This window comes from Serpula lacrymans, assembly GCF_000218685.1.
Source record: "Serpula lacrymans var. lacrymans S7.9 unplaced genomic scaffold SERLAscaffold_7, whole genome shotgun sequence".
In the NCBI taxonomy this organism is placed as follows: Eukaryota; Fungi; Basidiomycota; class Agaricomycetes; order Boletales; family Serpulaceae; genus Serpula; species Serpula lacrymans.
Genome location: NW_006763296.1, coordinates 1,811,705 through 1,835,855, shown reverse-complemented (window position 1 = coordinate 1,835,855; position 24,151 = coordinate 1,811,705). Strand labels below are relative to the sequence as shown.

Sequence of the window (24,151 nt, the reverse complement as noted above, 5' to 3'; positions counted from 1 at the left end):
AACATTTTTCGCAAGTCTTTGTTGTTACCGACGCTTTGGATGAAATTACAGAAACCGGCGCCAATCGTTATAAACTCCTCAAAAGGCTCCAGTCTCTTGAATGTCATCTTCTGGTGACCTCACGTGACATCAAATCGATAGGGGATGCTCTTCGTGATTTCCCGTGTATGCGCCTTCGTGCAAATGAAAAAGACATACGTCAGTATATCGAAGGTTGTTTCCTACTAGAGCAGACGCTGGCGGGGCTCATCGTTGAAGATCCCCCTTTAAAAGAAGAAATTGTCGAAGGTGTTACGAAATATGCAGATGGCATGTGAGTGGTTCTTTAATCATTTCTTGAAGAAGTTATATATCAGTATTGGATAAGGTTTCTCCTATGTCGTTTGCATGTAGGGTCGTTGGAAAACATGGTCACTTGTAAAGAGGTCCGGGACGCTCTTAAAAATCTATCCCAAGGGTTGAATAGTGCCTACGATGGAACAATGAGCCGGATCCACAAACTAAACGAGAAACGCCGAGAACTTGCTTTGACGGCTATCATGTGTATTACTTACGCCCACGAACCACTGAGCGGTAGGGCACTTCAAGAGGCTGTGACGCTTTCCCGTGGGAGTACAGGAATCGATAGTGATAATCTTGTGGGTATAGACACCATATTGGGGGCCTGTATCGGTTTAGTTAAGGTCGATAAAGAGCGTTCTGTGGCCCGCCTGATTCGTGAGCTGTTCATAGTTCCAATGGCGGCTATATCTGATCACTGCTCCATTAGACTACACTGCGCAAGATTACTTCAGCGAATATAAGGAATGGCTGTGCTCAAATCCTCACTCTGAACTTACCAATATCTGCCTCAAAGCTTTGTTGTTATCGCTACCTGCTGATGGTTCTGATGGCAATGACGATGGCGACGATTACGATTATGGTCACGATGACTGGCCATGGAGTGAAAAGTTAAGCCATTACGCTGTGTTCAACTGGGGAAATCATGCAAGTGGTCCTGTTGAAGAGATGAATAAGGCCATAATACACGAGTTTCTTCATTGCGAAAAGAACATCGAAAAACTGCGCAATGTGCCATCTTTCGAGTCGGCCTCCACGTCAACTCTTCCCAGCAAAAGCCTGACGATCTCCTCGTTTCCACTTTCCGCTGCGAAGGAGAGTGGTGTCCGGCCCTTTTCATCTTTCGAGTCGACCTCCACATCACCTCTTCCCAGCAACAGCCTGACGACCTCCTCGTTTCCAGCCTTCGCTGCGTAGGAGAGTGGCGTCGTGCCTTTTTTGTCTCTTGAATTGACGTCATAGCCTCGATCGAGTAGTAGGTTCACCACCTTTGCATGATTTGTGGATGCTGCGGTGTGCAGAGCTGTTCGACCCCGGTAGTCTCGTTGGTCTACAACAGCTCTATTTCGAGGTTCATATTCAATGGTTCGAGCCAGGCCAAAAAAGGCGCATATATGTATCATGGAGCCGAAGCTGTTGCTCGTGTACAGTGAAGAGGGCCGCACACCACTCTCGTTTTCAGCGGAGGGTGAAAACGAGGAGATCGTCAGGCTGTTGCTGGGAAGAGGTGATGTGGAGGTCGACTCGAAAGATGAAAAGGGCCGGACGCCACTCTCCTTCGCAGCGGAAAGTGGAAACGAGGAGATCTTCAGGCTGTTGCTGGGAAGAGGTGATGTGGAGGCCAACTCGAAAGATAAAAGGGGCAGGACAGTACTCTCGTACGCAGCGAAGGGTGGAAACGAGGAGATCGTCAGACTCTTGCTGGGAAGAGATGACGTGGAGGCCGACTCGAAAGATGAAGATGGCCGCACACCACTCTCATTTGCAGTCGATTATGGAAACGAGGAGATTATCAAGCTCTTGCTGGCAAGGGATGATGTGGAGGCCAACTCAAAAGATGACTTCGGCCGGACACCACTCTCCTACGCAGCCCAGAATGGGGGGGCGGAGATCGTCAAGCTCTTGCTGGTAATGGATGATGTGGAGGCCAACTCGAAAGATAAAGAGGGCAAGACGGTACTCTCGTACGCAGCGAAGGGTGGAAACGAGGAGATCGTCAGGCTGTTGCTGGGAAGTGGTGATGTGGAGGCCAACGCGAAAGATAAATTCGGCCGGACACCACTCTTGTTTGCAGCCCACAATGGAAAGACGGAGATCGTCAAGCTCTTGGTGGAGGCCGACCCCAAAGATGAATTCGGTCGGACACCACTCTCCTACGCAGCGAAGGGTAGAAACAAGGAGATTGTCAAGCTCTTGCTGGAAAGAGATGATGTGGAGGCCGACTCGCAAGATGACCTCGGCCGAAGACCACTCTCCTACGCAGCGATGGGTAGAGACAAGGAGATCGTCAGGCTGTTGCTGGGAAGAGATGTCATGGAGGCCGACTTGAAAGATGGGTTTGGCCGGACACCACTCTCGTTCGCAGCCGAGTATGGAAACGAGGACACCGTCAAGCTCTTGCTGGCAAGGGATGATGTGGAGGCCAACTCGAAAGATGAATTCGGCCGGACACCACTTTCCTACGCGGCGAAGGGTGGAAACAAGGAGATTGTCAAGCTCTTGCTGGAAAGAGATGACGTGGAGGCCGACTCGCAAGATGACCTCGGCCAGACACCACTCTTGTTTGCAGCCGAGAATGGAAAGAAGGAGATCGTCAAGCTCTTGCTGGGAAGAGATGATGTGGGTGTCAACTCGAAAGAGGGCCGCACACCACTCTCATTCGCAGTCGAGTATGGAAACGAGGAGATCATCAAGCTCTTGCTGGCAAGGGATGATGTGGAGGCCAACTCGAAAGATGACTCCGGCCGGACACCACTCTCGTTTGCAGCCCAGAATGGAAAGACGGAGATTGTCAAGCTCTTGCTGGCAATGGATGATGTGGAGGCCAACTCAAAAGATAAAAAGGGCAGGACAGTACTCTCGTACGCAGCGAAGGGTGGAAACGAGGAGATCGTCAGACTCTTGCTGGGAAGAGATGACATGGAGGCTGACTCGAAAGATGAATGTAGTCGGACACCACTCTCGTTCGCAGCCGAGTATAGAAACGAGGAGATCGTCAAGCTCTTACTGGGAAGGGATGATGTGGAGGCAGACCTGAGGGATAACAAGGGCCGGACGCCACTGTCCTACGCAGCCGAGCAAGGAAACACGGAGATCGTCGAGCTCTTGCTGGGAAGAGATGGCGTGGAGGTCAACTTCAAAGATGAAGAGGGCCGGACACCACTCTCCTACGCGGCCGAGGATGGAAACGAGGTCGTCAAGCTGTTGCTGGCAAGAGACGACAATTGGAGACATGAACATGGTCGGATCCTTCTGTTCAAAGCGGCGAAAAATGGGCGTGAACCTCTTTTCACTAGAGAAGAGGTTGACGTGAACCTGCAAGACAAGAATGGTGACTCACCCCTGCATTATGCGGTGCATTCTGGACATGAGGCTGTAGCATCCTTACTTCTCTCGCACTATAATATCAGACCAAATCTGAAGAACATGAAGAGACAAACGCCGCTGTACTGCGCGATCTTAGGTATCGATGTATTGGATTTGTCGACTCGGAGCTCGATTTCTGCGAGTACCGGCACAGAGGAGAATACTAGCATGTACGACAGCACTTATACGGATGTCGACTGCGACTCTGCCAGGTCGTGGAAGGCGATTGTGAGCCTTCTTCTTGCGCACAATGACATTCGAGTCGATTTGAAAGACGACAACGGATTGACACCATTGATGCTTGCTCGCTCTCTTGAGCTTTAGAGTTTAGTTCTATAGACGAAAGACAAAACCGCGTTGAACGGATGCACACAATTTGGAGCAGAGTACCATCAATAATAGGCATGACGATCGCTGGTCATCAGAGAATACATAAGATAGATATTGCGCGACCTTTATTATGCTTCATACCACGGATTAACAACCAAGGTACGTCTCTCACGTGGCTGATTTTACCTTACCCTTACTGGCTCACGATCTCATTTTTAGACGGTTCCCACTACCAATTAGAGTCCCATCCCCTCAGTATCCTCCACGAAAGCCTACCTTCACCGGACTAGCAAACTCGTTTCGTAACGTTCAGTTTCACTATGTTAGTTTAGAGGTATGGACACAGAAATCCTACAGTCAGCGTTTTACTCACCGTAATAATCAGTATCAACATTTTGAACAGAGGTGAACCATAGATATTGAATATTGGAATTAGCAAGCACGACCACATTCAACCAATAATGTATTATATTAACCAAATAATAACCGAAGTCCATAGAGTCTACCCGACGCAAGTCATTAAGAGAGGTACCACAAATCAATCAGCTAATGTGCAGATACCAGCCATACCACCGTATTTAAGTAATAGTGATCCCACCCTCGACACCACCAACAACATATACGGGCGTGCCATTTGTCCCGTTGATTGGGTACGTAACGTCCAAAACCACAGCGTAGTTTGCACCAGAGGTATAGGTCGCGTCAGGAATCTACGACGGAGCCTGCTTTAGATCGGAGCTGCGAGAAAGTCAGGAGCAAACTCACTGTGACGGTAAACTTGTCGATGGGCGAGGACGCGGTAACATTGGGTTGGCGGCGAGCAAGAAGAATGTTTGGCTCGTATCCACTGTTGTTGGTAGGAACCTCAATGTAGTAGTCGGTGTAAGTAGGGTGGATACCGAAGTAGAAGGAGCAAGTGAAGTCCGTTTGGATTTGCATAGACTAGTTGTGATATTCAGTATAATATCGACCTAAAGAAATGAAGTACACTTACAGCTCCTGGAGCAACCGTGCTGGGCGAGTAGATTGGATTTCCAAATCGACTAGCTTCAGCGCACATCGTTGGGGTAATGGGAACGCTTGCAGCGGTGGAGAAAGCGGCAATAGACAACAAGATAGAAGAGAGTGTCAACTGCATGTTATTAATCTGAGGATAGATTGACGAAAGTGAGGTAGAGGATAGACAACTAAAAGTGAACGTAAGGATGTAGCTGAGGTTGATGAGAAGCAAAGGTGCTGGTGCATCGAATTATATATGATTTCTGGAGGGCGGTGTTGTGGTATGACCGCGTACCATGAGGTCTCATGACGAGAGAACGAAGACACTGGATCAATCAAACGAATTTGACGCCATCACAGGTTTGTCTAGTTTTTCGATCGACGAGGAATACTTAAGCGAGCACAGCGTCAGGCCAGCGCTTTTTGTTAGTCTGGATCATACCCAGAGTCTCATAGGAGAAAGGGGTATCGGAGCCATAATCGTAGCTATAACGAGTTATGAATATATAAAACACTGTCCTCTTCGACTTGCTTTTAGAGCCCAGTCGCAACTTGAAGGAGCTGCTCCTCAACGGCGATCACAGTCCGGGGACATCGTTGAAATTAGAAATTCGGGCATCTATATCCGCATCATCGTTCGCTCATCGCGAAGGTCGACTACGTACCTACGGTGAACTTAAGCCGAGTGGTAGCGCGCTCGAGAAACCTTACGGAACGAATATATTCCGTCGATAGGTCTGCATAACGAGGCTGGACAGACCTATACTCCGGACGGCGACAAAGTCCTGTTGTGAGTCATGGTAAAGCTTATTCCCATCATACGCCTATCACATTCGTTGTCACGTATCGAGTGCAATTTCTGTCCTCAAGTCGTCCGTCAGCAGTCAGATATGGCCCAGTCTCAGGGATAAAGAACAAGATATTTGATGAATGAGATTAACAGCACGGGGTCAACTCCAAAGCCTGAGAATAGCATGATAAGTCGATAGCGCTGAATGTAGACCTAGAGATATGATATAGGCAGCGTCAGGTATAGCACCCTAGTAATCGCGTGACATAGTAAAGACCCGGTGATTCCAAGAAAATACTCATACTTCTGCATGGCGAAAAGACTTGGGAGGACGAGATGAGTTATGGTCAAGGAAATAAGGAAATGCTGGACATGGTTGTTTGGTTTAGAGGCTGTTGCCATACACAAGCAAATAAACACAAATCTCCGCTCGGCGACACTCGGTGACATTGGTTGTACCAGAAACTTGTACTGTCCAACAAAAGACAAGATGGCCTCCATCGTTTCCCCTTTCCGAAGAGGTTATCGCTATCTAGTGTGTACACTACAAACTTTTTGAAAAACAGTGCTTGGAGTCTGATTTGATCGCATAAAGCAACATTTAGCACACGAACAACCCGTCATATTCTACTCTTGCGTTCTGGGAGTTACTGGACCAGTCCTCGCACTCAGCGTTCCTCCAATCCGAAGGCGCTACTTCGGTTGGGCTCCTGGAGAACCAGTGCCCACCTCATATCCTGGTACGTTTGTTTGTGCGATGGAGGTGCATTTACTCATTCTAGAGTATGGGGATTTTCAACAGTCCCAAAACGGTCACGGCGAGCTGTCCAAGGATACGAAGATGATGTATAACGTTTGTTTTTTGCAGTGATATAGAGAAGTGAGTGCTACGCCTACCTGCCACCACATATGAACTCACAACCACCATGGAAGGATGCGCACCACACTGGGTATGCTTGATGGTAATCGCATCCGGACGTTCCAACACAGTACGGAGGATAATTTAGAAGCATAAGGACCCAGTGAATGTCATCGAGAATGTTGAATATACCATTTCTCGACTTGTTTCAAAGTTGTGAAGTATCATGGAGTTTGTCTGCTACCAGAATCCCACACATTGCCGCCCTTGTCAACAACCTGACGCCGAGTCCCTTTTGCCGCTACAGCTTTCGCAGGCAGGGTCGTTTGTTTCAAGAAAAAGTATGGTCCCATTTCTTTCGACATGGATCACGGCAGGGTGAAGATGATGTGCCTCCCATTATTCCAGCAGAGTGAGAGTCATGGTGTTCTTGAATATATCGCTCCATTTCAGACTTTGTCAGTGGTCATATAAAGGAGTTTGAGCCTGAGTACTGAGTACACGCAATGTATGCGCCTGAGTTGCGCCTGAGTTTAAGGGATAGAATGCACGTGGCGCCGGAGAGCCTCGTCACGATCAACTTGACCGTTTGGCCGTGAGATATATTTATTTGTCTGCGAACTTGAACTTGGATTTTGTGGCTTTACAAAACACACCTATCATTTCTTCCTCGAAGCTAACCTCACTTACCTGAAGGTAAGATACTCAGTCTTCATGGTCTATTGTTACACCGAAAGTGACGATGTTTGTACAGATGCTCAGTCTGCTACAGTTTTCGGTCAAAAGATCCATTTCTGTGGGCACTGCAAGACCCGTATCATCGAGTTCTATGATGTACAGAATACGGCTAATGTCAACTGCATCGGACTCTTCATCGATATCAGATACGCCAAAGTCCAAACCAAAAGCCAGTACTCCGCTCCGCCGGTCAGCTTCTGCCTCCTTGCCAATCAGGTCAAACCCTACACCGACTCGTGGTTCAATTCAGCCAGTATTTACCCTCGCCACGGCTGAACGTTATCTTTTCTCGCGTCTACGTCCAAACCTTCCAGCAGGTTCACACGCGCTGCACGAAGCTTGGTGGGTACCTCGCTGGGGGGACGGGGAGCGGGAGGGCGAGATTTTCTTGTTTGCAAATGGGAGTTTTGTCTGCTGGGGATTAGGAGAGGAGGATGCCAGGAAATTCGCGAAAGAAGTCATTACAAGGAGCGAGGGCGCAGAACTCGGTCCTCTGAAAGAAGCGGAAACAGAAGAGCTGGAATTTGTGACAGACCCTACAGAGTTGGGTTGTGAATTTGATTCATCAGTGATATGATATCTGACTTGGTTTCTGCGCAGAAAGACAAGGTTACAGGGCGATCTTATAATACTGGGTCGCGTCGCTCCCCTCGAATCAACTGATAACGCTCCGACTATCCCAACCAATGTACCTGTCTTCCCTCAAGAAACGCTCCTTGCGCGATATGCTTTCTCGCAAGCCTTATCGAGGTCTACTGCCCTCTCAGCTCTTGAAGTCTCCCTCGATGATTATCTTTCTTCCGTCGCGCTCCTTCCGCATTCTCTCGAGAAGACGGGCAAACCTGGGCTTGCAAGGACAGCTTTGATTAAGAAGCTTGGCGCACTGATGAAGTTTAGGCAAGGATTAAATTTGAACCGCGAGAACTTCTCGGATACACCTGATTTTTACTGGGCTGAGCCGGAGTTGGAAGGTAACGCTTACAACGATGTGCTCCAGGTGAAACTAACTGAACATTTCTGGCAGGTTACTTCAAGTCCATAATCAACGCACTGGAAGTAAAAACCAGAACTAGTTCAGTCAACGATAAAATCACCTATGCGGCTGAGGTGGGTTGTACCTCTGGAAATGCGGTCGTTGCAGGCTAATTGTCGAATATCATCCCAGGTGCAATCGACATTGCGACAGTTATTAACTGAAGTCAGTCTTAAACGGTTTTGAGACCTATAAGGCTTACCGTCTAACTTTTTATATTTTTATCTTCAGTCTTCCGGACACCGTATGGAACTTGTTATCATCGCGCTTATTGCAGTTGAAGTCGTCATTGTATGTTCTTTTATTTCGAAAAGGTTGGATCAAATGGCTGAACTTTTATTCTTAACAAAAAAAAACATCAGGCCTTAATTCGAGATGGTCCCGAGTTATGGCATATGGTTTTTGGATCCGAGTCTCATGAACTCGAAACCGAAACTCAAAAGAACTAATGATCATCAGTTGTCTACAGATATCATTCATGATTTAAGCTTGAGGTGTCACTATAACACCCACTCGAGATCTATAGGTATACAGTGCTCGGCGGAATAGATGGATCAATAGATGTACTATTTACCAAAATGCATTACTAACTGCTTACTCCCAACTCCACATACGAAATATGACTTGACAATCACACCTTACACTTTCATATCATCTGTATATTTATCTAGAATTCCATCTTCCTCATTCGCCGTGATTTCGTTTGTCGACCTCGAGTCCGACGTCTCTTTAGCGAGCAATGTCGACTATCATAAAGCTATGCATGTAATTATACAGGAAATTGCTTAAGGTGAGAAGAAAGATTGGAGGCCTTGCAGCCAGTTCGTGTGTTCCTGGTAACAAGGATATACTAGATGAACAAGTGTTTGACAGATGATACAGGAGGAAAAGGCGTACATCGTTTTCTTTATGCTTCACGTATTCGCCAACAAACTCGGATAACTCGTCGTTTATTCCCCTCTCTTCGAGGAAGCTGGTGAAACCATTCTGCAAGCTCTCAGAAAGATCATCGAACTACAAGTGCGATGTGCACGATCAGAAGGAGAACAAGTGTCGAAGGATGAAAAGTACCTGCGGTGCGATATAGATGTTTTGCCTCTGGTAATCAGCTTCAGCGCTGTTCTTGGTGGCAAGGTCAGTGTCATCGCTATGTGACACATTGTCTATGAGAAAATGGCCACCCAAAGCTACAGCTTTTATTAAAAGAGTCCCTTTGTGTGGCTTTGTAATGAGATATCAGTTGTGGATTCCGATCTGAGACAGGACGCAAGGTACCAACTTTTGAAACTAGGATAGTGCATTGCATGGCTTCACCTTCGTCCTCAAGGCTTTGGTCTTCGTCATCTACTTCGGATGTATCTCCCACTTCATCTTCATCTGGCAAGTCCGGGCCCATAGACTCTGCGTCATTCAAAGAGAATACCACACGGATACTATCAAGTTCGATAAGTTACCCAAGCAAGCACTGATAGAGTTAGTGTCAACTCACTGTTCATTCTGATAATCGCGAACGACCGATATCTCGCTCTTGCCTCTTGTGTCTTCGATCTGTGATAATACACTGGTAAAGGAATTGAATGGAAAGGCGCGAGACTTACCCTCCAGATAGGGTTATTCTTATAGGATGAAACAAGTTTGTAGCTGACAGCAGGGGCTTGTTTGTTTTTCTGTGCTATTTCTGTTGCAATTATGTCCCCTAGACCTCGAGGCCGGTTGTTGTTGTTGCTTGAGCCCGACTTGTGTCCCTGACTCGGTCGATCATGGACACCACCAGGATTGCTTTCTGCGTTGTTAGCACAAGTTCTGCCGCAATATGCATGCACTCGTCCACCCGCTTCTACATATCTGGGTTTTACCCCGCAGTACTATGCAGATACTTTGAATCAGCGACAACAAAAAAGAAGTGAATACGGGGTAAAGTCTACCGAACACATTTGAACCATGATTGATGATGACGGTCGTGAAAGGATTAGAACGACTGAGTGATAAGCCTTGTAACAGTACAGCCTGAAGTCAACGCGTGGTTTTATAGAGGGAGCTTTCGAATGAAGGCATCAGATCCGTTTGAGTATTGAGGCACTACATTCCCAACCAGGAAAAAGGCCGCGTGTTGTTTCAATTGAGATTTTGCTAGTCATTTCCGTGTCATAGGATATGGCCTGTGCTGACTTACTGTATTTAGGCGCTTGCGGTCAGATGGGCCTTGATGATGCGAAAGTGGCAGTAGCTGAGAAGACTGTCACTGGACGTAAGAATGGCATGGTCATTACCAAATATCACATCGATGAACCAAGACGACGGTTAGTTTGTTGATATTTCGGAAAAGCCATCGATACCAAGAAAAGGCAAAGTTGTGCGACGCCGGTGGGTATTCAGATATTATCAGCCCCGTGTTGTGACCTCGGTCCCACACTTTCCCCGCTCTTTCCCTGCGATGGATCGTAAGAATAAGACTGCTTGGTTTATCGGAAGCTTATGATTGGAACGAGTTATCGGATCGCAGTCGCGCTAATATGTACTTATCAACCCCTGACAAGGATAGGCGCTGAAAAACTCTGCCGTGCCAGCGAAAGGACAAACACGTCCCGGGAGACTTCCTTTGGCAGATTGACAGCTTGGAAGTGTCGCAAATGAAGAATGGAAGAAAACAACATGGCAGACAATAATATGTGATAACATTTAGAACAGCCCTCAGTAATTCAGAACGTCAATGATTTTGGCAAAGAATCGGAGATGGCCGTCGGGTTTTGCCGCTTGTGACTTTACTGACTGTCATGGTCAAGTGTATACTACTCAGTCCTTACTTTAGAAAACAAGTTATTATCACTGGCATTACAAGTTAACAGATTCCTCCAGTTTCAAGGCATAAAAGTTACAAACTCGGTTTGCGTCGATGAACACGTGGCTATTTAACTTCAAAAACCTAATGTGACCGATATCCCGAGTCTTCTGATCGTCCTAGATTGTACAAACTCCAATACACACTGGCGCTGGTGGCTCATGGCCACGAGTATAACATGTGTCAGTAATATCCTTTACTTTTAGTAACTTGGTCTCCCAACTAATCGGTTTCCTATCAGATTGTTCTCTATGTTAGTATGGTCGTTGCTTCTGGGCTCGTCTCCAACGACTGAGATTGTCCACCTGTATGATGGCCCTGAAGCCTCATTACAATTCTCCTGACTGGGATGTGGCATGAAAGTCTTAAGCCTGTACAAAGCCCTTTGCATCGTCCTCAACTTTTGCTTTAGCCAAACAGCAGTTACTAGTTCACGACCAATAACACACCTACACTCTTGCAATGTCAAGCACGTACGAAGTGTGTCGCCCTGGTGGTAGACGTTACAAGAGCGGTACGACTTCTTCCTTGAAAGCAATTGAAAAACCAACTTATCACATCGTTAAAACAAGTCGCAACCCAATTCTCCAGACAGTGGAAACATCCTACATCTGCGAAGCCTAGATACAAATCCATCGTAAGGATCGTCAAGGTCACGCCTCCAAGTAACTTGCGTTTACGGTACAAAAAATATCGGTTGAGTAAATTATCAAGATTTGTGTGGTCTATAGACTAAACCCAGCTTTTGTTTTATGCGCTTTGCAGAACCAACCTTGAAAAGAGAGGGAAGTTTACTCGCAGGAAAATGAGACCCGGGAATGAACGCAGGAGGTGGCATGGCACGCTCTGCCGTAATTGTCAATTCCTACGGCAAAAGCTACCCCCGAAAGGTCGTACCCAACCCACTCAAGCTTGTGTCATTTGCAGTATTATCAACACTGGTCTTCGTAAGCCTAAACCTCGAACGCCTAGTGACGAAAAGTGGGTTGCGCTTTCAAATTCAAGATAATCACGATTTTCTGATATATTCACTATGGCAGATGGGGTTTTGGAATATATTTCAGCGCAACTTCGTCTAAGTGCGTATACATGTCATAATATGAGACCTCTCCATGACGTGGATACATAGATCCGATGATTATACAGGACCACGAGTGAATGGTCAGGCGAAACCTGCGAAAGGTGTTAGGGCCCTCATACTCTGTGCTGTTGCGGTTGGCAGAGCGCTTAAAGTGAAGCGCTATTATAAAACCATTGTACATGCACCAAGGGGATACGATTCGGCGAGTACACTTTTCATTATCAGACATGCAAGGAAAGTGCTAATGGCTTCGATATATAGGTCATAGGAGATCCGAAAGTCTTTCGGGGTCTAAATTATGATGAGCTCGTAACATACGACATCGCATCGTGCTTGCCCTCTTATGTGGTGGTGTATCAATGAGTACTCTGCTACTGCAGGACCTTTACTGGCTACAAACGTGATCCACAAATCTGTATGTGACGTTGCCACGAATATATTTACAAGGTAATTGGTTAGTGAAGATGATAGGGGTTTACACCAATACGTTTTATCTTTCCACGAATGGCCTTTCCACAACGATGTCGCGTGGATATCACAGATATCCAGCTATGGCTTCTATGCCCCAGGCTCCATTAAAGTTCATTGCTTGTCACATTACGGAATGCAGTTTATACAGATATTTCATAAGATCTAAACCGGGGTGTCCGACCTAGCGCTGGTGGGTGTCCGTACCGCATCACTGATGGTATTTCTTTTTCAGGAACGGATGTTTTGTTGATTCAGGACTATTCTGGCCGATGTCAACGTGAAAGGAAGAGGAAGATCCCGAACACGAGCTGAACATGTGTCTGTAAGATTGACACACCCCATTTGTTTTTGTTCTGAATTCCATGCTGATGAATTTAAATGTCAAGGTACTCGGGTTCAACATATGGCTGATGGCCGTGCAATTTACCCAGTAGGATATCTTCTCCCATACTCGCCTATTATATTATAACGCAACGAGTGAAGCTTCCAGTCAGCTACCTTGGGTCTGCGTTGATCTCATTCTTGTGCAAAGAACTACAGCCATCTATCAACATATTATTATGAAAGGTCGAGGTGGATACCGAATATGCCCTCCATACGGCAGGCGATACAAGAGCGGTATGTCTTCAATGCCTATTTGTTGATGAGACCAATATCTCATTTGAACTCCCGTTTATGCGTAGTGGTGAATCAGTTTGCAAAGTCATGGAGGCATCCCAGATCCAAAAAATCAAGGTACAACAAGGTCATAAGAGTCGTTCAAGTAAAGCCTCCCTATCATTTACGACTAAGATACAACAAATTCAAGTGAAGTCGTACATCACACAAATCTCTACACAGTGATCTCACAGGCAGTTCTATTTGACTAGGTCTCGACTTGAGAAAAGAGGTAAATTCAGCCGAAGAGGTTTGCAGCGTGGTAACGAACGCAGGAGGTGGCATGGCACTTACTGTCGCAATTGCAAATTTTTGAAGAACAATCTTGCCAAAGACGGCCACTGCGAGCCCAGCCAGAAATGTGTTATTTGCAGTATCATCAATACAGGTTTCCGCAAACCAAGGCCCAAACCTGGCAGACCTGAGAAGTGAGTACACCTAATTCCTCGATCCAACCTTTTCTATTTTTTCATGCACGCGCTTACCATAATGTATCAGGTTCGGTTTTGGAATGTACTTCAGTTCTACCAGCTCAAAGTAAGTATGTGCTGATGATTAATGCGTAAAACGTTCTGAAGTGAAATCATCATTGACCAGATCTGACGACTACACTGGAGTGAGACAGAATGGCATGGCAAAACCAGCCAAAGGTGTCAGAGCATTATTACTATGTAAAGTTGCCGTCGGACGTGGATGCAAAGCAAGGCGGTCACACCCACGTAGAACACGTGCACCCAAGGGGTTTAATTCGGTATGTACCTTTACTTCTTCACAAAATACGACTAGTTAATTTCTTACATTGATTTTTGTAGATTCTTGGGGTGCCTGGGGTTACTCCTAATTTGAACTACGATGAGCTAGTTACATACGATATTGCTCAGAATACGCCAGCCTATGTGATCATCTATTCCTAAAGATGCATGGCAAGGTCTATGATCAGTCGTTTTCCCCTTGTATTTTTCTATGGCTTATCTTCAATAATATCTGAATACAGGAGTCGATTCTCCGTCTTGGCAAGACGGCATGAATGTAAGATCATCATCGGTAGATCATTAGTGAACATGATGACCCTTGAAGCTGCATAGAGTCGGTGTAAAAGATTATCAGAGAACACGCTTGGGCGAACTCATGAGACCTTTTGGAAGTCCAGGAGCATAATAGCTTATATCAGAAGCCAGCGTTCGGGTTATAGCAACGAGTGAAGTCTTTAAAGCCTTAGTAGGCCTGTGACTTCCGTTTTTGGCATGTGCAGTGTTGAGCTTATTTCGCAAAGAGTAACCAGTGAAATTCCGTTTAATCCTCTTCATGATGTTACCTACAACCCAGAGATAACTCGGGGCTTTCATTTTCCGTGCCCCTTTAATCGACGGTTCATTGTATCTGATCGCTGCCGTGTGTCGCGGCAGTGTACATGTACTGCCAGCGGTATGTTAATGATTGGTGACATACAGAAACTGAAGATCAAGGAATTTTAGCGCCGGAAAGCACCTGATGATCACGGAACTGACCGGCGTTTCCAGATAACAGACAGTCCCAGAAATCTGGATCAGGGTATCGATCATCATGTCACCTTTAGATAGGATGAAGGGAAGTTCTGAACATGCGTCGAGCATGTGTCCCTTGACGTTGACATTTGTCCGTTTCTTCCAGGTTAATTGATAAAGCCAGATACAGCTGATATGCTACAGTTACTGATATGAACAGTCTGACTAACATGCGTGATGGCCGTGTATCTTCGCTCAGCACTTCTGAAATTGTTCCCTCACATAAGACGTTGTTGTGACTAGGGTCTTTAAGATGTCATCCCCCTTACTTGGTCAACCTTTAGCTACTAAGCCAACATTTTTCACTGTTACCTAGCATAATAATATTTTTTCGTACACTATGAGAGGCAGAGGCGGTTTCAGAATATGCCCCCCTGGTGGTCGACGCTACAATAGTGGTATGGATCATCTTTTTTAAAAATGGGAGGACGTTCGCTTATTTCAGCTTGTGTGGTCGGCCAGTGGTCAATCAGTTCGTCAGGAGCTGGAGACATCCACCAACTCAGAAACCTAGGTTCACTCGCATCGTCCGAGTCGTTCAGGTCAAGCCCCCCTATCACTTACGGTTGAGATATAACAAGTTCAAGTGAGGCCGCGCTTGACTTTGTATTTGCGTATAGATTCCTAACAGTTTACTCTTGTTTGTTAGATCGCGACTCGAAAAAAGAGGAAAGTTCTCCCGTAGAAGACTGCCGAAGGGTAACGAGAGAAGGAGATGGCATGGTACGGCGATCGGCAATTGCCAGTTCTTGCAGCCAAACCTCCGTAGGGATGGACATTGCGAGTCCAGCCGACGATGCATCATTTGCAGTATTATCAACACTGGATTCCGTAAGCCCAAGCCAACACCAGGAAGACGCGAGTTGTGAGCTTGTAACATTCTATGCCCGGTATTCAATGTTGTTGACTTGAAGTTGCTCCACTTGGGATTGTCGTTCAGGTTCGGTTTCGGGATGTACTTTAGTTCGACAAGCTCCAAGTGAGTGCTCTCGATCGGTGGTGGCAAAGAACTCACCAAGTGATCTTGCTATCTAACAGATCCGATGATTACACGGGAGCGCGAGTGCTTGGCATGGCGAAACCTGCTCCAGGTGTTAGAGCTATATTACTTTGCAAAGTCGCTGTTGGTCGTGCATGTAAAGTGAGGACTGCACAACAACAGAGAACTCGCGCACCTAGAGGTTTTAATTCGGTACGTAGATCATTATTCCATTTTCTTCTTTGGAAGATCAGTCATTGACCCACCATGATAGGTAATTGGCCAACCTGGGCTTTTGCCTGGCTTAAACTATGATGAATTGGTAACATACAACGTTGCTCAGAACACACCAGCTTTTGTGATAGTTTACGCTTGAATCCAAATCGTGTTCATGGCAAGCCTAAGTGAGGGAGGGGGATTTCCCATCAAACGACCTATCTGTTCTAACACTCTTCAACGAGACGGGATAGCAAAATTGTCGATTCTGATAATTAGTATCGCATTGAATTATCGTGGTAAGAAGCTCACCTAAAGTAGAGTCTGGTCAGATCGGAAGTACGCGAAAAGAGGATAGGAACTTGCAAAAATGCTCCAAGTAGGTCACCTAGAAGCACCGTGAGCGTTTGTATCTGTAACCTCTCACACAGTTAGACCACTAAGTTGAGTTGGCTCCATTTACGGTTCACTTCACTTCCCTCCAGCCTAGAAAGATTTTGCACCTCGAACCACAACCCAAACTTGAAACTAAACATGACTTTGAATGCCAGTCCTGCGGTTGTCACTGCAGTCAGCGCTCTTACAATATTCTCTGACAACCAGGATGCCAACTTCTCCCACTAGATCCCTGATCGTCCCAATTTCTCTTTGGATCTGCCTAATGAAAATTCACTAGAAAAGGTACAGAGATTTTTGAGGTGGCGAATGGGCCATGATATAGATCCAGCTTCAGAACTTACTTCAGTTACACCTCCTCTTACTCGTCTTTCTTCTGACACCCCATCACCTGATTGGCCGTTGGGCACACCTCGCCTGCCACCAGGAGATATACCACTACCACTGACACAGCAGCCATCGTTCTTTCCAATCATATTACCACAGCCCCTTGTTCTGGTGAGGGCCATTTTATTACGACTCAGATCGACAAGAAACTCACCGGACCATGATTTTAGAGTAAAAATGATGGTATATCGCCACTTTCACTGGCCGGTGAAGCGGGTGACATCGAGTCTGTGGCAAAAATCACCTGTGCTATCCAAGCTGAGCGTCAGGCGGAGAAAAATCTGATACAACTCAAAAGGCAAAGAGCTCTTTTGGAGGTCGAGTACTATACCCGCGCTGAGAAGAAGGCTGCCAAGAGAGTGAACGAGGTCAATAGTGTCATAAAAGCATGTGGCTTGCTCGAGTGCCATGGTTTGGACCGTGGAGCTTTACCCTTGCCCAGATGTGACTCTGACACCCGTAGCATCAGGTTCGACTGGATGAGTAACGATGGCAATCATGTCAGGGATGGGGAATCACTGGCAACTAATGCTTGGTCGCAGTGGTAAGCGGGGGATAGGGAGAGGCTGGGCACAGTTGCTCGTAATACTATACCCAATGAGAGTTCCGTACCTTCAAGTCCAGTTTTCGTTACATATACACACGCACACACGAGAACGTGTCTAAAACATTGTACACATTATCCACAACAGCTGCTTGCTGTCGCTTAATACCTGAATAGTTATAACAAACCAAGAAAAGCCCTGAAACCCTAATCAGCGAAATAACCTTGGAAGTAAATGGAGAGCTATTCTATACTTTTTTTTCCAAGCCCAGAACGTTATCAATCAAACCACCCGGCTCTCCGCATCTCATCTGCAAGACCCTCCCACCCTCGTCTGCGCGCCTTGCGACCAGACAACTCCGTTGCAAATCTAGTGGACCAGTGATTAGGGAAGCTACATAAAATGTAGATGGGAGAACAAACCTCAGACATTCATCCAATTTCCAACGGCCCCTATCTCTATCCGCGTCAAGGTTTCCATCTGTAGACATCGAGGATGGCGTGTACGGAGGACCAGGTAACAAACGTCGACTGAGAGCATAAATCATGCCAGCAACAAAAGCGTCCTGTGCACCTTCTTCGTCGAAGTCCTCAACAGCTGAATCATCGCCGCTCTGATTGCGAGGGCCCGTTTCCGTCATCTGCGAGGACCTATCGTCGTCATACTCCCCATCCTCAGGTATGCGCCGTCCTACTCTGGATTTCGATCGCATCCGGGAGCTCAAGTCCGAAAATGCCATCGCACTCGAAGTGCTCATGCTGAAATTTGAATTATGTCCTCCTGTGCTGGCATTGTACCCGCTTGACTCGGGCGTTCGACCACGACCACCGTCCGCCCAAAAATCACTTCCACTCCGTACGCTTTCTACGCCATCGGGTAGCCCTGGACCTCTCCCAATCCCTACAGGTGCTTTTGTGCCATTAGCGATGATTTTCTGAGCGTACCGCTCCTCGACCCAACCCGAGCTCTGGAAGTATTCACGTGTGGGCATGCTGAGGAGAGCGGCACCCTCTGTACCCCAGTGTGCAATAAGAAGGGCATGTGGAGGTGCCAAGTGTGAAAGTGAGAGTAGGAAGGCTCTTGGGGTGGAGGCATAGTTAGGGGAATGCGCTTGTGCGTACTGTTGTGTCAAAAAAATTACATCTGCATGAGGAATAAGCTGTGAGGGAATAATCAATCAACTGATTACTGATTTTATCAATGCTTAGAAGATAGAACCCACAGCTTCGACACCTTGCCGTGCTCTTCGCCCAATGTCAACACTGAATACACTGTGAGCGCGCCATTTGCGTTCTCGAGCGAGTCCATCGAGGCCAAGGATGTTATTCAGCGTCGTCTTCACGCTACGCCCCTCGAAGTGCAGCCAATCAAATGGCGCAGGAGAGTGCAGGTTGGGGGACGGCATACCATTGTGGGATCGTAAGCCTGAAAAAGAGCTACGCGCGACAGGTGGGGTGGGTGGCAGCGAGGTTGGACTGATCGGTGCTGACAGAGCAGGAGCGGGTCCAGGCGAGTTATACGAATGGACGTAGTTTTCGGGTGCGAGGACGGGTCCCAGGATGGCTATGAAATCCTCGTGCGAGATGTCGGGAAGTGGATTGTGGTTAACCACCGTACTTGTATGCGTGTCCACTGCCAACGTTGCAACAATACAAGTAAGTTTGCGGTCAATCGTAAGGATGAGTGTCAAAAAGGGCTTTGAGCGCCGTCAACGTGTAAGAAGATAAATTTCAAGAAAACTATAGTAACAATGGTACCCGTTACTTACCAGCTTTCATGACCCATGCACACGGAATTCCCTTGCCTTCCCAGATCTTGCAGTAACGCGTACTTACACCATCGTGCTCCAGCTCATCCCTTAACCTCTTCCCTTCATCATTTCCGCCTAAACTTGCCACCAACATCGGCTCGATGTCTGCATGATGCGCGTGTGCAGTCCCATGGCCCGTCGTACCAACCGCATTCGCCCCTTGACCTCCCTGGCCCATCTGCCCAAACTGAGCCAACAGTCCAAGCACTTTTCCCGCAGACCCTCCACGTACGGTTTCGACTGCCTGCGCACGCGTCGCGCTACCTGGTGCGGGGTGCGAGGGGACGGTGAGGGTATGCGCTAGGAAGAGCGTGCCAGTACAGAGAATGCGGAGTGGCTTTGGGCGGTGAGCGTGTGCATTGGATGGATGGAGGGTGGGGGCTGAGGAAGAATGGTATAGCTGGCGCTGGTGGGTGGGTACAGGAAGGGTATCGCGTCGGAGACGGGCCATGGTGGTGGCAGAAAGCTTGGGGGTGTCGATATTGGACCTACGACATCGCGTAAAGAATGGAGGCCTTCTTGTTGATGTTTTCAATTAATTTCTACCTTTTCAGGACGTCGCATTTCTCGGGATGCCCACATGTCAAGAAAGGCAGAAACGGTAACGACATTGATGGTGGTGTAAAGTACTTTTGATATTGTTTATACAGCGAAGCCCAGAGCATTTGGGGTGTCTATATAGCATGCATGCCAATTGCATTTGAGACTCGGAGTTCAGCATTTTTAGTGTTGAAACCTCTAGATAGCAACTAAGCCATTTCAACGTCTCCATCCCTATCACCGTCCTCGCTGTCATCTTCCCAGCCTTCATCTTCTTCCTCAGCTTCACCAGGGAGAGAGGGCTGGATCCCAAGCTTGTCCAAATTTCCAATCAATTCCATCGCGTGCTCCAGAAGCTGACTATCTGGGTGCTCTTGACTCATGTGTAACTTAACAATTTTATTCATGTCAGCTTCCCTCCTCACCGTGAATACAAAGATAGAAACTTACATTGCGACATGATTCCAAGCAGTCTCTGGAGTCCTTCGCAAGTTCCTCCCAACTCAGCCCTTCGATAGATTGACCTGTCTCCCGCGCTTGCTCAGCCATGAGGAAAAATGCCCACCCTTCTAGATACCATGCTTCGACCTCTTGGTCGTCGGTTGCGAGCACACCTTGTAGGACAAGTAATGCAGGTGTGAAAAGTGATAGTTCAAGGAAGAGCTTGGCAGTTGCAAGACGAGAAGGTAGAGGTGGCATGAGTGGATCATCTGTGGAAGGTTGTAATATAATCAGATGAGGATTTCATCAAGTACCGAACGGTGAACGCACCGAGTTCAAGGTCTTTCCATTTAAGCCATGCCTGCTCAATACACGCCTTGGCATCATCAGGGCGCTCCTGCGACATACGAACAGAGGCAAGGGTCTGCAAAGCCTCCGGGTTACCCGGATCTGCCTGTAGGGCAAGCTCCAATAGGTTCTCGCAAGTTTTCTCGGCGCTGGGATCGAAGCTAAAAAAACACCAGATTTCAGCAATAGAATGTACTTCTACAAATAAAACGATAAACGAAACATACCAGAGATCATACGTTGGATCCATCCAGATCTCCACCATCCCAGCATACGCACGAACGATATTACTTCGTATCTCTGATTCATCATCGTCCGCACTACGATCTGCATTTCGTGCAGGTTCTTTGCCTTTAAGTTGCACCTGCAGTATTTCTACTGCAGCTTGATAGTGATTGAGAGCGCCATGAGGATCTTCTTCACTCAGTTGGGCGAGATATAAGTGAGCTGACGGTGGAGGTATTGAAGGGGCATCGGGATGTGGAGGAAACAATGCAAGAAAAGTCTAAAATAAGATCGTGTCAACCCTGAGTGTTTTAGCATAACTAATCTGGCCTTTTGACGACAATGTAGCGACAAAAGACACTGATGAGTATTTCGATATACGGTTAATTTTTACATACCTCTCGCGCTTTATCAACTTCCCCAAGTTCCAATAGTACCACTCCTAGCATCTCCCGAGCCTGTGACCTGTCTGTTTTGCTTGCACCAGCCGCCCCATCCCCGTCTCGTACCAATACTCTCTGGATGAATTTTCTTGCAAGGTCATAATCGCATTGCACAATCAGTTCCTGTGCTTTTGAGAGCAATGATTGGATAGATGGTACTTGTGTCGTCGCTGTCAAAGGGGTTGATGCCGGAGCATTGGTGACTGTCGGTATCGTTCTCTTCGACTTGGTTCTTATGCGTCCCATCGCTGTGGTGTGCGATGCCGACAACGCACTGGACGATATTGAGGAAAGCCTACGGTCCAAGCGGTCTCACGGTCCACATCTGCAGATACCACGAGACCATAGCCGCTGAGTTTCAATTATTCACAAATCCCGGCCGGACATATTCCACCCACTGTGACATTCCACTTTTAACATGTATATCTTCCAGAAATTTCCAGCCAATGCATGCATTCAAGTTGCATGATGTGACTATTTCTCTACCTGTTGCTGTCGGTATTTCTCTGGGTACTCATAGAGGACAAAGTTTAGTTTATCCCGGGGTAAAGTTGGATCGGCGGCCTCACTGGCATGCTCCGCGCCTCAAGCTTCGATGGTTACTCACCAAGATAAGTAAAATGGCGCAATAGGATTATGCCATGGCACCAGAACGTGTGTATTACAAAGTTAAAGGGTAATGGATATCACTCTGTTGTACACCACGATGACTGTCTCAGAACGCGACGATGAACAAGCCCTCAGCTCAGACTCGAGTCTAGTAGACGATGAAACCGTTCCATTGACAGGAGGGGCACCAATCGAAAAGGTCTAAAGGCTGTTCACAACTTGGTATTATTGTATTAACACGCTTACCTTGCTATTCTAGATTAATCCCCTAGGTCATGAGGTCACTCTTCTTTCGTCGGTCATGTTAAACCTCGGACAGTTGCTCGGTTCAGGTATATATTCCGTGCCCGGCGTTATATTGAAATCAGTAGGTTCTATCGGCCTACTCTTTCTGTTTTGGATCATAGCACCTATATTTGCTCTTGGTATGTGCCAAGATATCCGTCTGATGCCGTTGCCTCTGACATACATATGTTCAGGGGGTTTGATGATATACAGCGAGTTCGCAAGTATGTTCCCTAATCGATCGGGAGCGGAGGTGGTATTCCTAGAACAGGCATACCCTCGCCCGAAGTTTCTCGTCCCTGTCGCTTTCGCAGTAACATCTGTCCTGCTTTCGTTCGTCACGAGTATCCCATGAGATATACAAAAGGCTAAACCTTTTTCTATAGTTATAGTGCCACTAATTCAATAATATTCGCCCAGTACGTTCTTACGATATTCGACCTCCCTATCACCCCTTCAAATCAAACGGCGCTGGCTTTTACAGTTTGTACTGTCTGCATCGCAAGTAAATATTATCATTTACTCAAATGAAGGAAATTTTTGATTCTACTGATAAACTTCAGTCGTAGGACTGTCCACGAAATGGTCGCTAAGGGCCGTGAACCTTTTGACTGGCCTCAAAGTCCTTTCACTTGTATTGTATATCTGTTTTATTTTGATTCTTGACAGGTACCTCATCTTGCCCTAGTCTCGTTGTGACAGGTTTCCTCGTCCTTGTCGGCGCTACTAGAATTAAGGACCCATTGGCCAACTTTCACAACATCTTTGAGGGCAGTACCTCAAACGTCAACTCCCTCGCAACTGCTCTTGTAAAAACCAACTTTTCGTATTTTGGCTGGCATAACGCGTTCAACGTCCTCAACGAAATTAAGAGTCCCGATCCCGTCAAAACAGTCCGTAGAGCGGGTTTCATCTCGCTCCTCATGGTAACGACACTGTTTGTCTTCACAAATGTGGCGTATGTGGCAGCTGTTCCTAAGGAGGAGATCAAAGAATCTGGCCAGCTTATCGCAGCCCTATTCGTTCGGAACGTCTATGGAGATGGCTTCGGTGCAAAGATCCTACCGTTCATGGTAGCATTGAGCTGCGTAGGCAATATTGTGAGTCACGACGTCTTTGAAGCAATGTTGTCTAAACGCCGTCCAATGTTCGTTTTCAGATCGCCGTGGTAAGTTGTCAGTGGTGTAATGCAATGATAAGTTTTGAACAACGCTTTCGCTTTCAAACAGACAGTCGGCCAGGCACGGATCCTTCGCGAGGTTGCCAGACAAGGCCTTCTCCCGTATCCCACTTTTTTTGCGTCAACGAGACCCTTCGGAACACCTTTAGGTCCAGTCAGCTTGAAATATTTCCTTACTGTGTTCGTCATTGTAGCTTTACCGGCTAAAGATGCGTTTAATTTCCTGCTTGACCTCGCCTCTTATCCAAGCTTGGTTCGTTTGCCCTATTTTTCTTATATAGACTTTACTTAAAATTCTTGTTAGGTGTTCCACGTCGCAACGGCCGTAGGACTGTGGCTGATGCGAAAGAGACGTGCTCTGGCAGGGATACCTGCCTCGATATACCAAGCACATAATATCTACGTATTGCTCTATCTTGGAGCTGCAATCTTGCTCCTAGTCATGCCTTGGTAAGTGGTATGCTGCATGTTGCCATCTCGTGATCTGAATATCAAAATCTTTCATAGGGTTCCACCAGAGTCTGGTCATGGAGATGTGTCGTTCTGGTATGCAACGTAAGGAACTTTGACCTCCTGTGTCATTCATAATTGCTTACACTGGAGGATATAGATATTGCGTCGTTGGCCTTGGCATTCTGGCCGTGAGTTCCCCTATCAGCGACCCTCTCAGTTCGATGACTGACATCTTTACAGCTCTGCGGTGTTTACTACTGGCTCTGGATTGTCTTCTTGCCTAGACTCGGGGGATACAAGATAGTAGAGGAGGTGGAGCAGTTGCCGGATGGTGCGATGACTGCCAGACTTGTTCGAAGGTATCAAGCGAATACCGCGTTAAATTCGGAGCAGCAGCCCTTGTTAGAAGTCGATTCTTAGATACTAGTATACTGTACCATATATGATTTTGGCTATGGATTTCTTTGCGATTAGACTCAGCAGCAGCTGCTAAAAAAAAACCGGAACGGCCATAAATCATACCAGTC

The 24,151-nt window shown here is 46.9% G+C and overlaps 11 protein-coding genes across 11 annotated transcripts; 8 read left to right on the top strand and 3 right to left on the bottom strand.

The window, feature by feature from the left end:
• Positions 1-3,440: 3,440 nt before the first annotated feature.
• On the top strand, positions 3,441-3,875 carry SERLADRAFT_468656 (uncharacterized protein; the record flags this gene model as incomplete). Its single annotated transcript, XM_007318762.1, has 1 exon — positions 3,441-3,875. One exon carries the CDS (start codon positions 3,487-3,489, stop codon positions 3,748-3,750), a length of 264 nt encoding a protein of 87 aa, XP_007318824.1.
• Positions 3,876-4,154: 279 nt separating this feature from the next.
• On the bottom strand, positions 4,155-5,194 carry SERLADRAFT_468655 (uncharacterized protein; the record flags this gene model as incomplete). Its single annotated transcript, XM_007318761.1, has 3 exons — positions 4,155-4,466; positions 4,522-4,698; positions 4,751-5,194. The coding sequence occupies 3 exons, from the start codon at positions 4,892-4,894 to the stop codon at positions 4,335-4,337; spliced, it is 453 nt and encodes a 150-aa protein (XP_007318823.1).
• A 791-nt stretch (positions 5,195-5,985) lies between these two features.
• N19M (N19M, NADH-ubiquinone oxidoreductase 9.5 kDa subunit) lies at positions 5,986-6,688 on the top strand (the record flags this gene model as incomplete). Its single annotated transcript, XM_007318760.1, has 4 exons — positions 5,986-6,080; positions 6,141-6,285; positions 6,348-6,425; positions 6,479-6,688. The coding sequence occupies 3 exons, from the start codon at positions 6,036-6,038 to the stop codon at positions 6,395-6,397; spliced, it is 240 nt and encodes a 79-aa protein (XP_007318822.1).
• A 332-nt stretch (positions 6,689-7,020) lies between these two features.
• On the top strand, positions 7,021-9,154 carry SERLADRAFT_468651 (uncharacterized protein; the record flags this gene model as incomplete). The annotated part of the gene is made up of 8 exons (XM_007318759.1): positions 7,021-7,100; positions 7,159-7,685; positions 7,743-8,113; positions 8,167-8,249; positions 8,308-8,340; positions 8,407-8,466; positions 8,538-9,006; positions 9,072-9,154. 6 exons carry the CDS (start codon positions 7,159-7,161, stop codon positions 8,622-8,624), a joined length of 1,161 nt encoding a protein of 386 aa, XP_007318821.1.
• Positions 9,155-9,791: 637 nt separating this feature from the next.
• SERLADRAFT_468644 (uncharacterized protein) lies at positions 9,792-10,861 on the top strand (the record flags this gene model as incomplete). The annotated part of the gene is made up of 1 exon (XM_007318758.1): positions 9,792-10,861. One exon carries the CDS (start codon positions 10,330-10,332, stop codon positions 10,486-10,488), a length of 159 nt encoding a protein of 52 aa, XP_007318820.1.
• An 85-nt stretch (positions 10,862-10,946) lies between these two features.
• On the top strand, positions 10,947-14,243 carry SERLADRAFT_468638 (uncharacterized protein; the record flags this gene model as incomplete). The annotated part of the gene is made up of 15 exons (XM_007318757.1): positions 10,947-11,196; positions 11,256-11,528; positions 11,587-11,710; positions 11,780-11,995; positions 12,055-12,093; positions 12,144-12,297; positions 12,357-12,510; positions 12,567-12,888; positions 12,953-12,996; positions 13,050-13,184; positions 13,250-13,373; positions 13,436-13,653; positions 13,735-13,760; positions 13,821-13,974; positions 14,036-14,243. 6 exons carry the CDS (start codon positions 11,477-11,479, stop codon positions 12,456-12,458), a joined length of 687 nt encoding a protein of 228 aa, XP_007318819.1.
• Positions 14,244-15,025: 782 nt separating this feature from the next.
• SERLADRAFT_468631 (uncharacterized protein) lies at positions 15,026-16,147 on the top strand (the record flags this gene model as incomplete). The annotated part of the gene is made up of 6 exons (XM_007318756.1): positions 15,026-15,165; positions 15,230-15,353; positions 15,417-15,632; positions 15,708-15,746; positions 15,806-15,959; positions 16,021-16,147. The coding sequence occupies 6 exons, from the start codon at positions 15,108-15,110 to the stop codon at positions 16,120-16,122; spliced, it is 693 nt and encodes a 230-aa protein (XP_007318818.1).
• A 301-nt stretch (positions 16,148-16,448) lies between these two features.
• On the top strand, positions 16,449-17,020 carry SERLADRAFT_390616 (uncharacterized protein; the record flags this gene model as incomplete). Its single annotated transcript, XM_007318755.1, has 3 exons — positions 16,449-16,532; positions 16,587-16,858; positions 16,915-17,020. Coding segments are annotated over 3 exons (314 nt in total), but the record flags the coding sequence as incomplete, so codon positions are not given.
• A 379-nt stretch (positions 17,021-17,399) lies between these two features.
• Positions 17,400-19,551, bottom strand: SERLADRAFT_449547 (uncharacterized protein; the record flags this gene model as incomplete). Its single annotated transcript, XM_007318754.1, has 5 exons — positions 17,400-17,488; positions 17,544-17,659; positions 17,713-18,449; positions 18,513-18,922; positions 19,059-19,551. 4 exons carry the CDS (start codon positions 19,549-19,551, stop codon positions 17,569-17,571), a joined length of 1,731 nt encoding a protein of 576 aa, XP_007318816.1.
• Positions 19,552-19,694: 143 nt separating this feature from the next.
• On the bottom strand, positions 19,695-21,373 carry SERLADRAFT_468628 (uncharacterized protein; the record flags this gene model as incomplete). The annotated part of the gene is made up of 5 exons (XM_007318753.1): positions 19,695-20,029; positions 20,091-20,350; positions 20,412-20,590; positions 20,657-20,934; positions 21,053-21,373. The coding sequence occupies 5 exons, from the start codon at positions 21,341-21,343 to the stop codon at positions 19,850-19,852; spliced, it is 1,188 nt and encodes a 395-aa protein (XP_007318815.1).
• Positions 21,374-21,586: 213 nt separating this feature from the next.
• Positions 21,587-24,101, top strand: SERLADRAFT_468623 (uncharacterized protein; the record flags this gene model as incomplete). The annotated part of the gene is made up of 12 exons (XM_007318752.1): positions 21,587-21,905; positions 21,967-22,131; positions 22,186-22,324; positions 22,378-22,496; positions 22,555-22,630; positions 22,680-23,091; positions 23,151-23,159; positions 23,221-23,424; positions 23,476-23,621; positions 23,679-23,726; positions 23,782-23,812; positions 23,865-24,101. 11 exons carry the CDS (start codon positions 22,008-22,010, stop codon positions 24,042-24,044), a joined length of 1,488 nt encoding a protein of 495 aa, XP_007318814.1.
• Between the last annotated feature and the right edge of the window lie 50 nt (positions 24,102-24,151).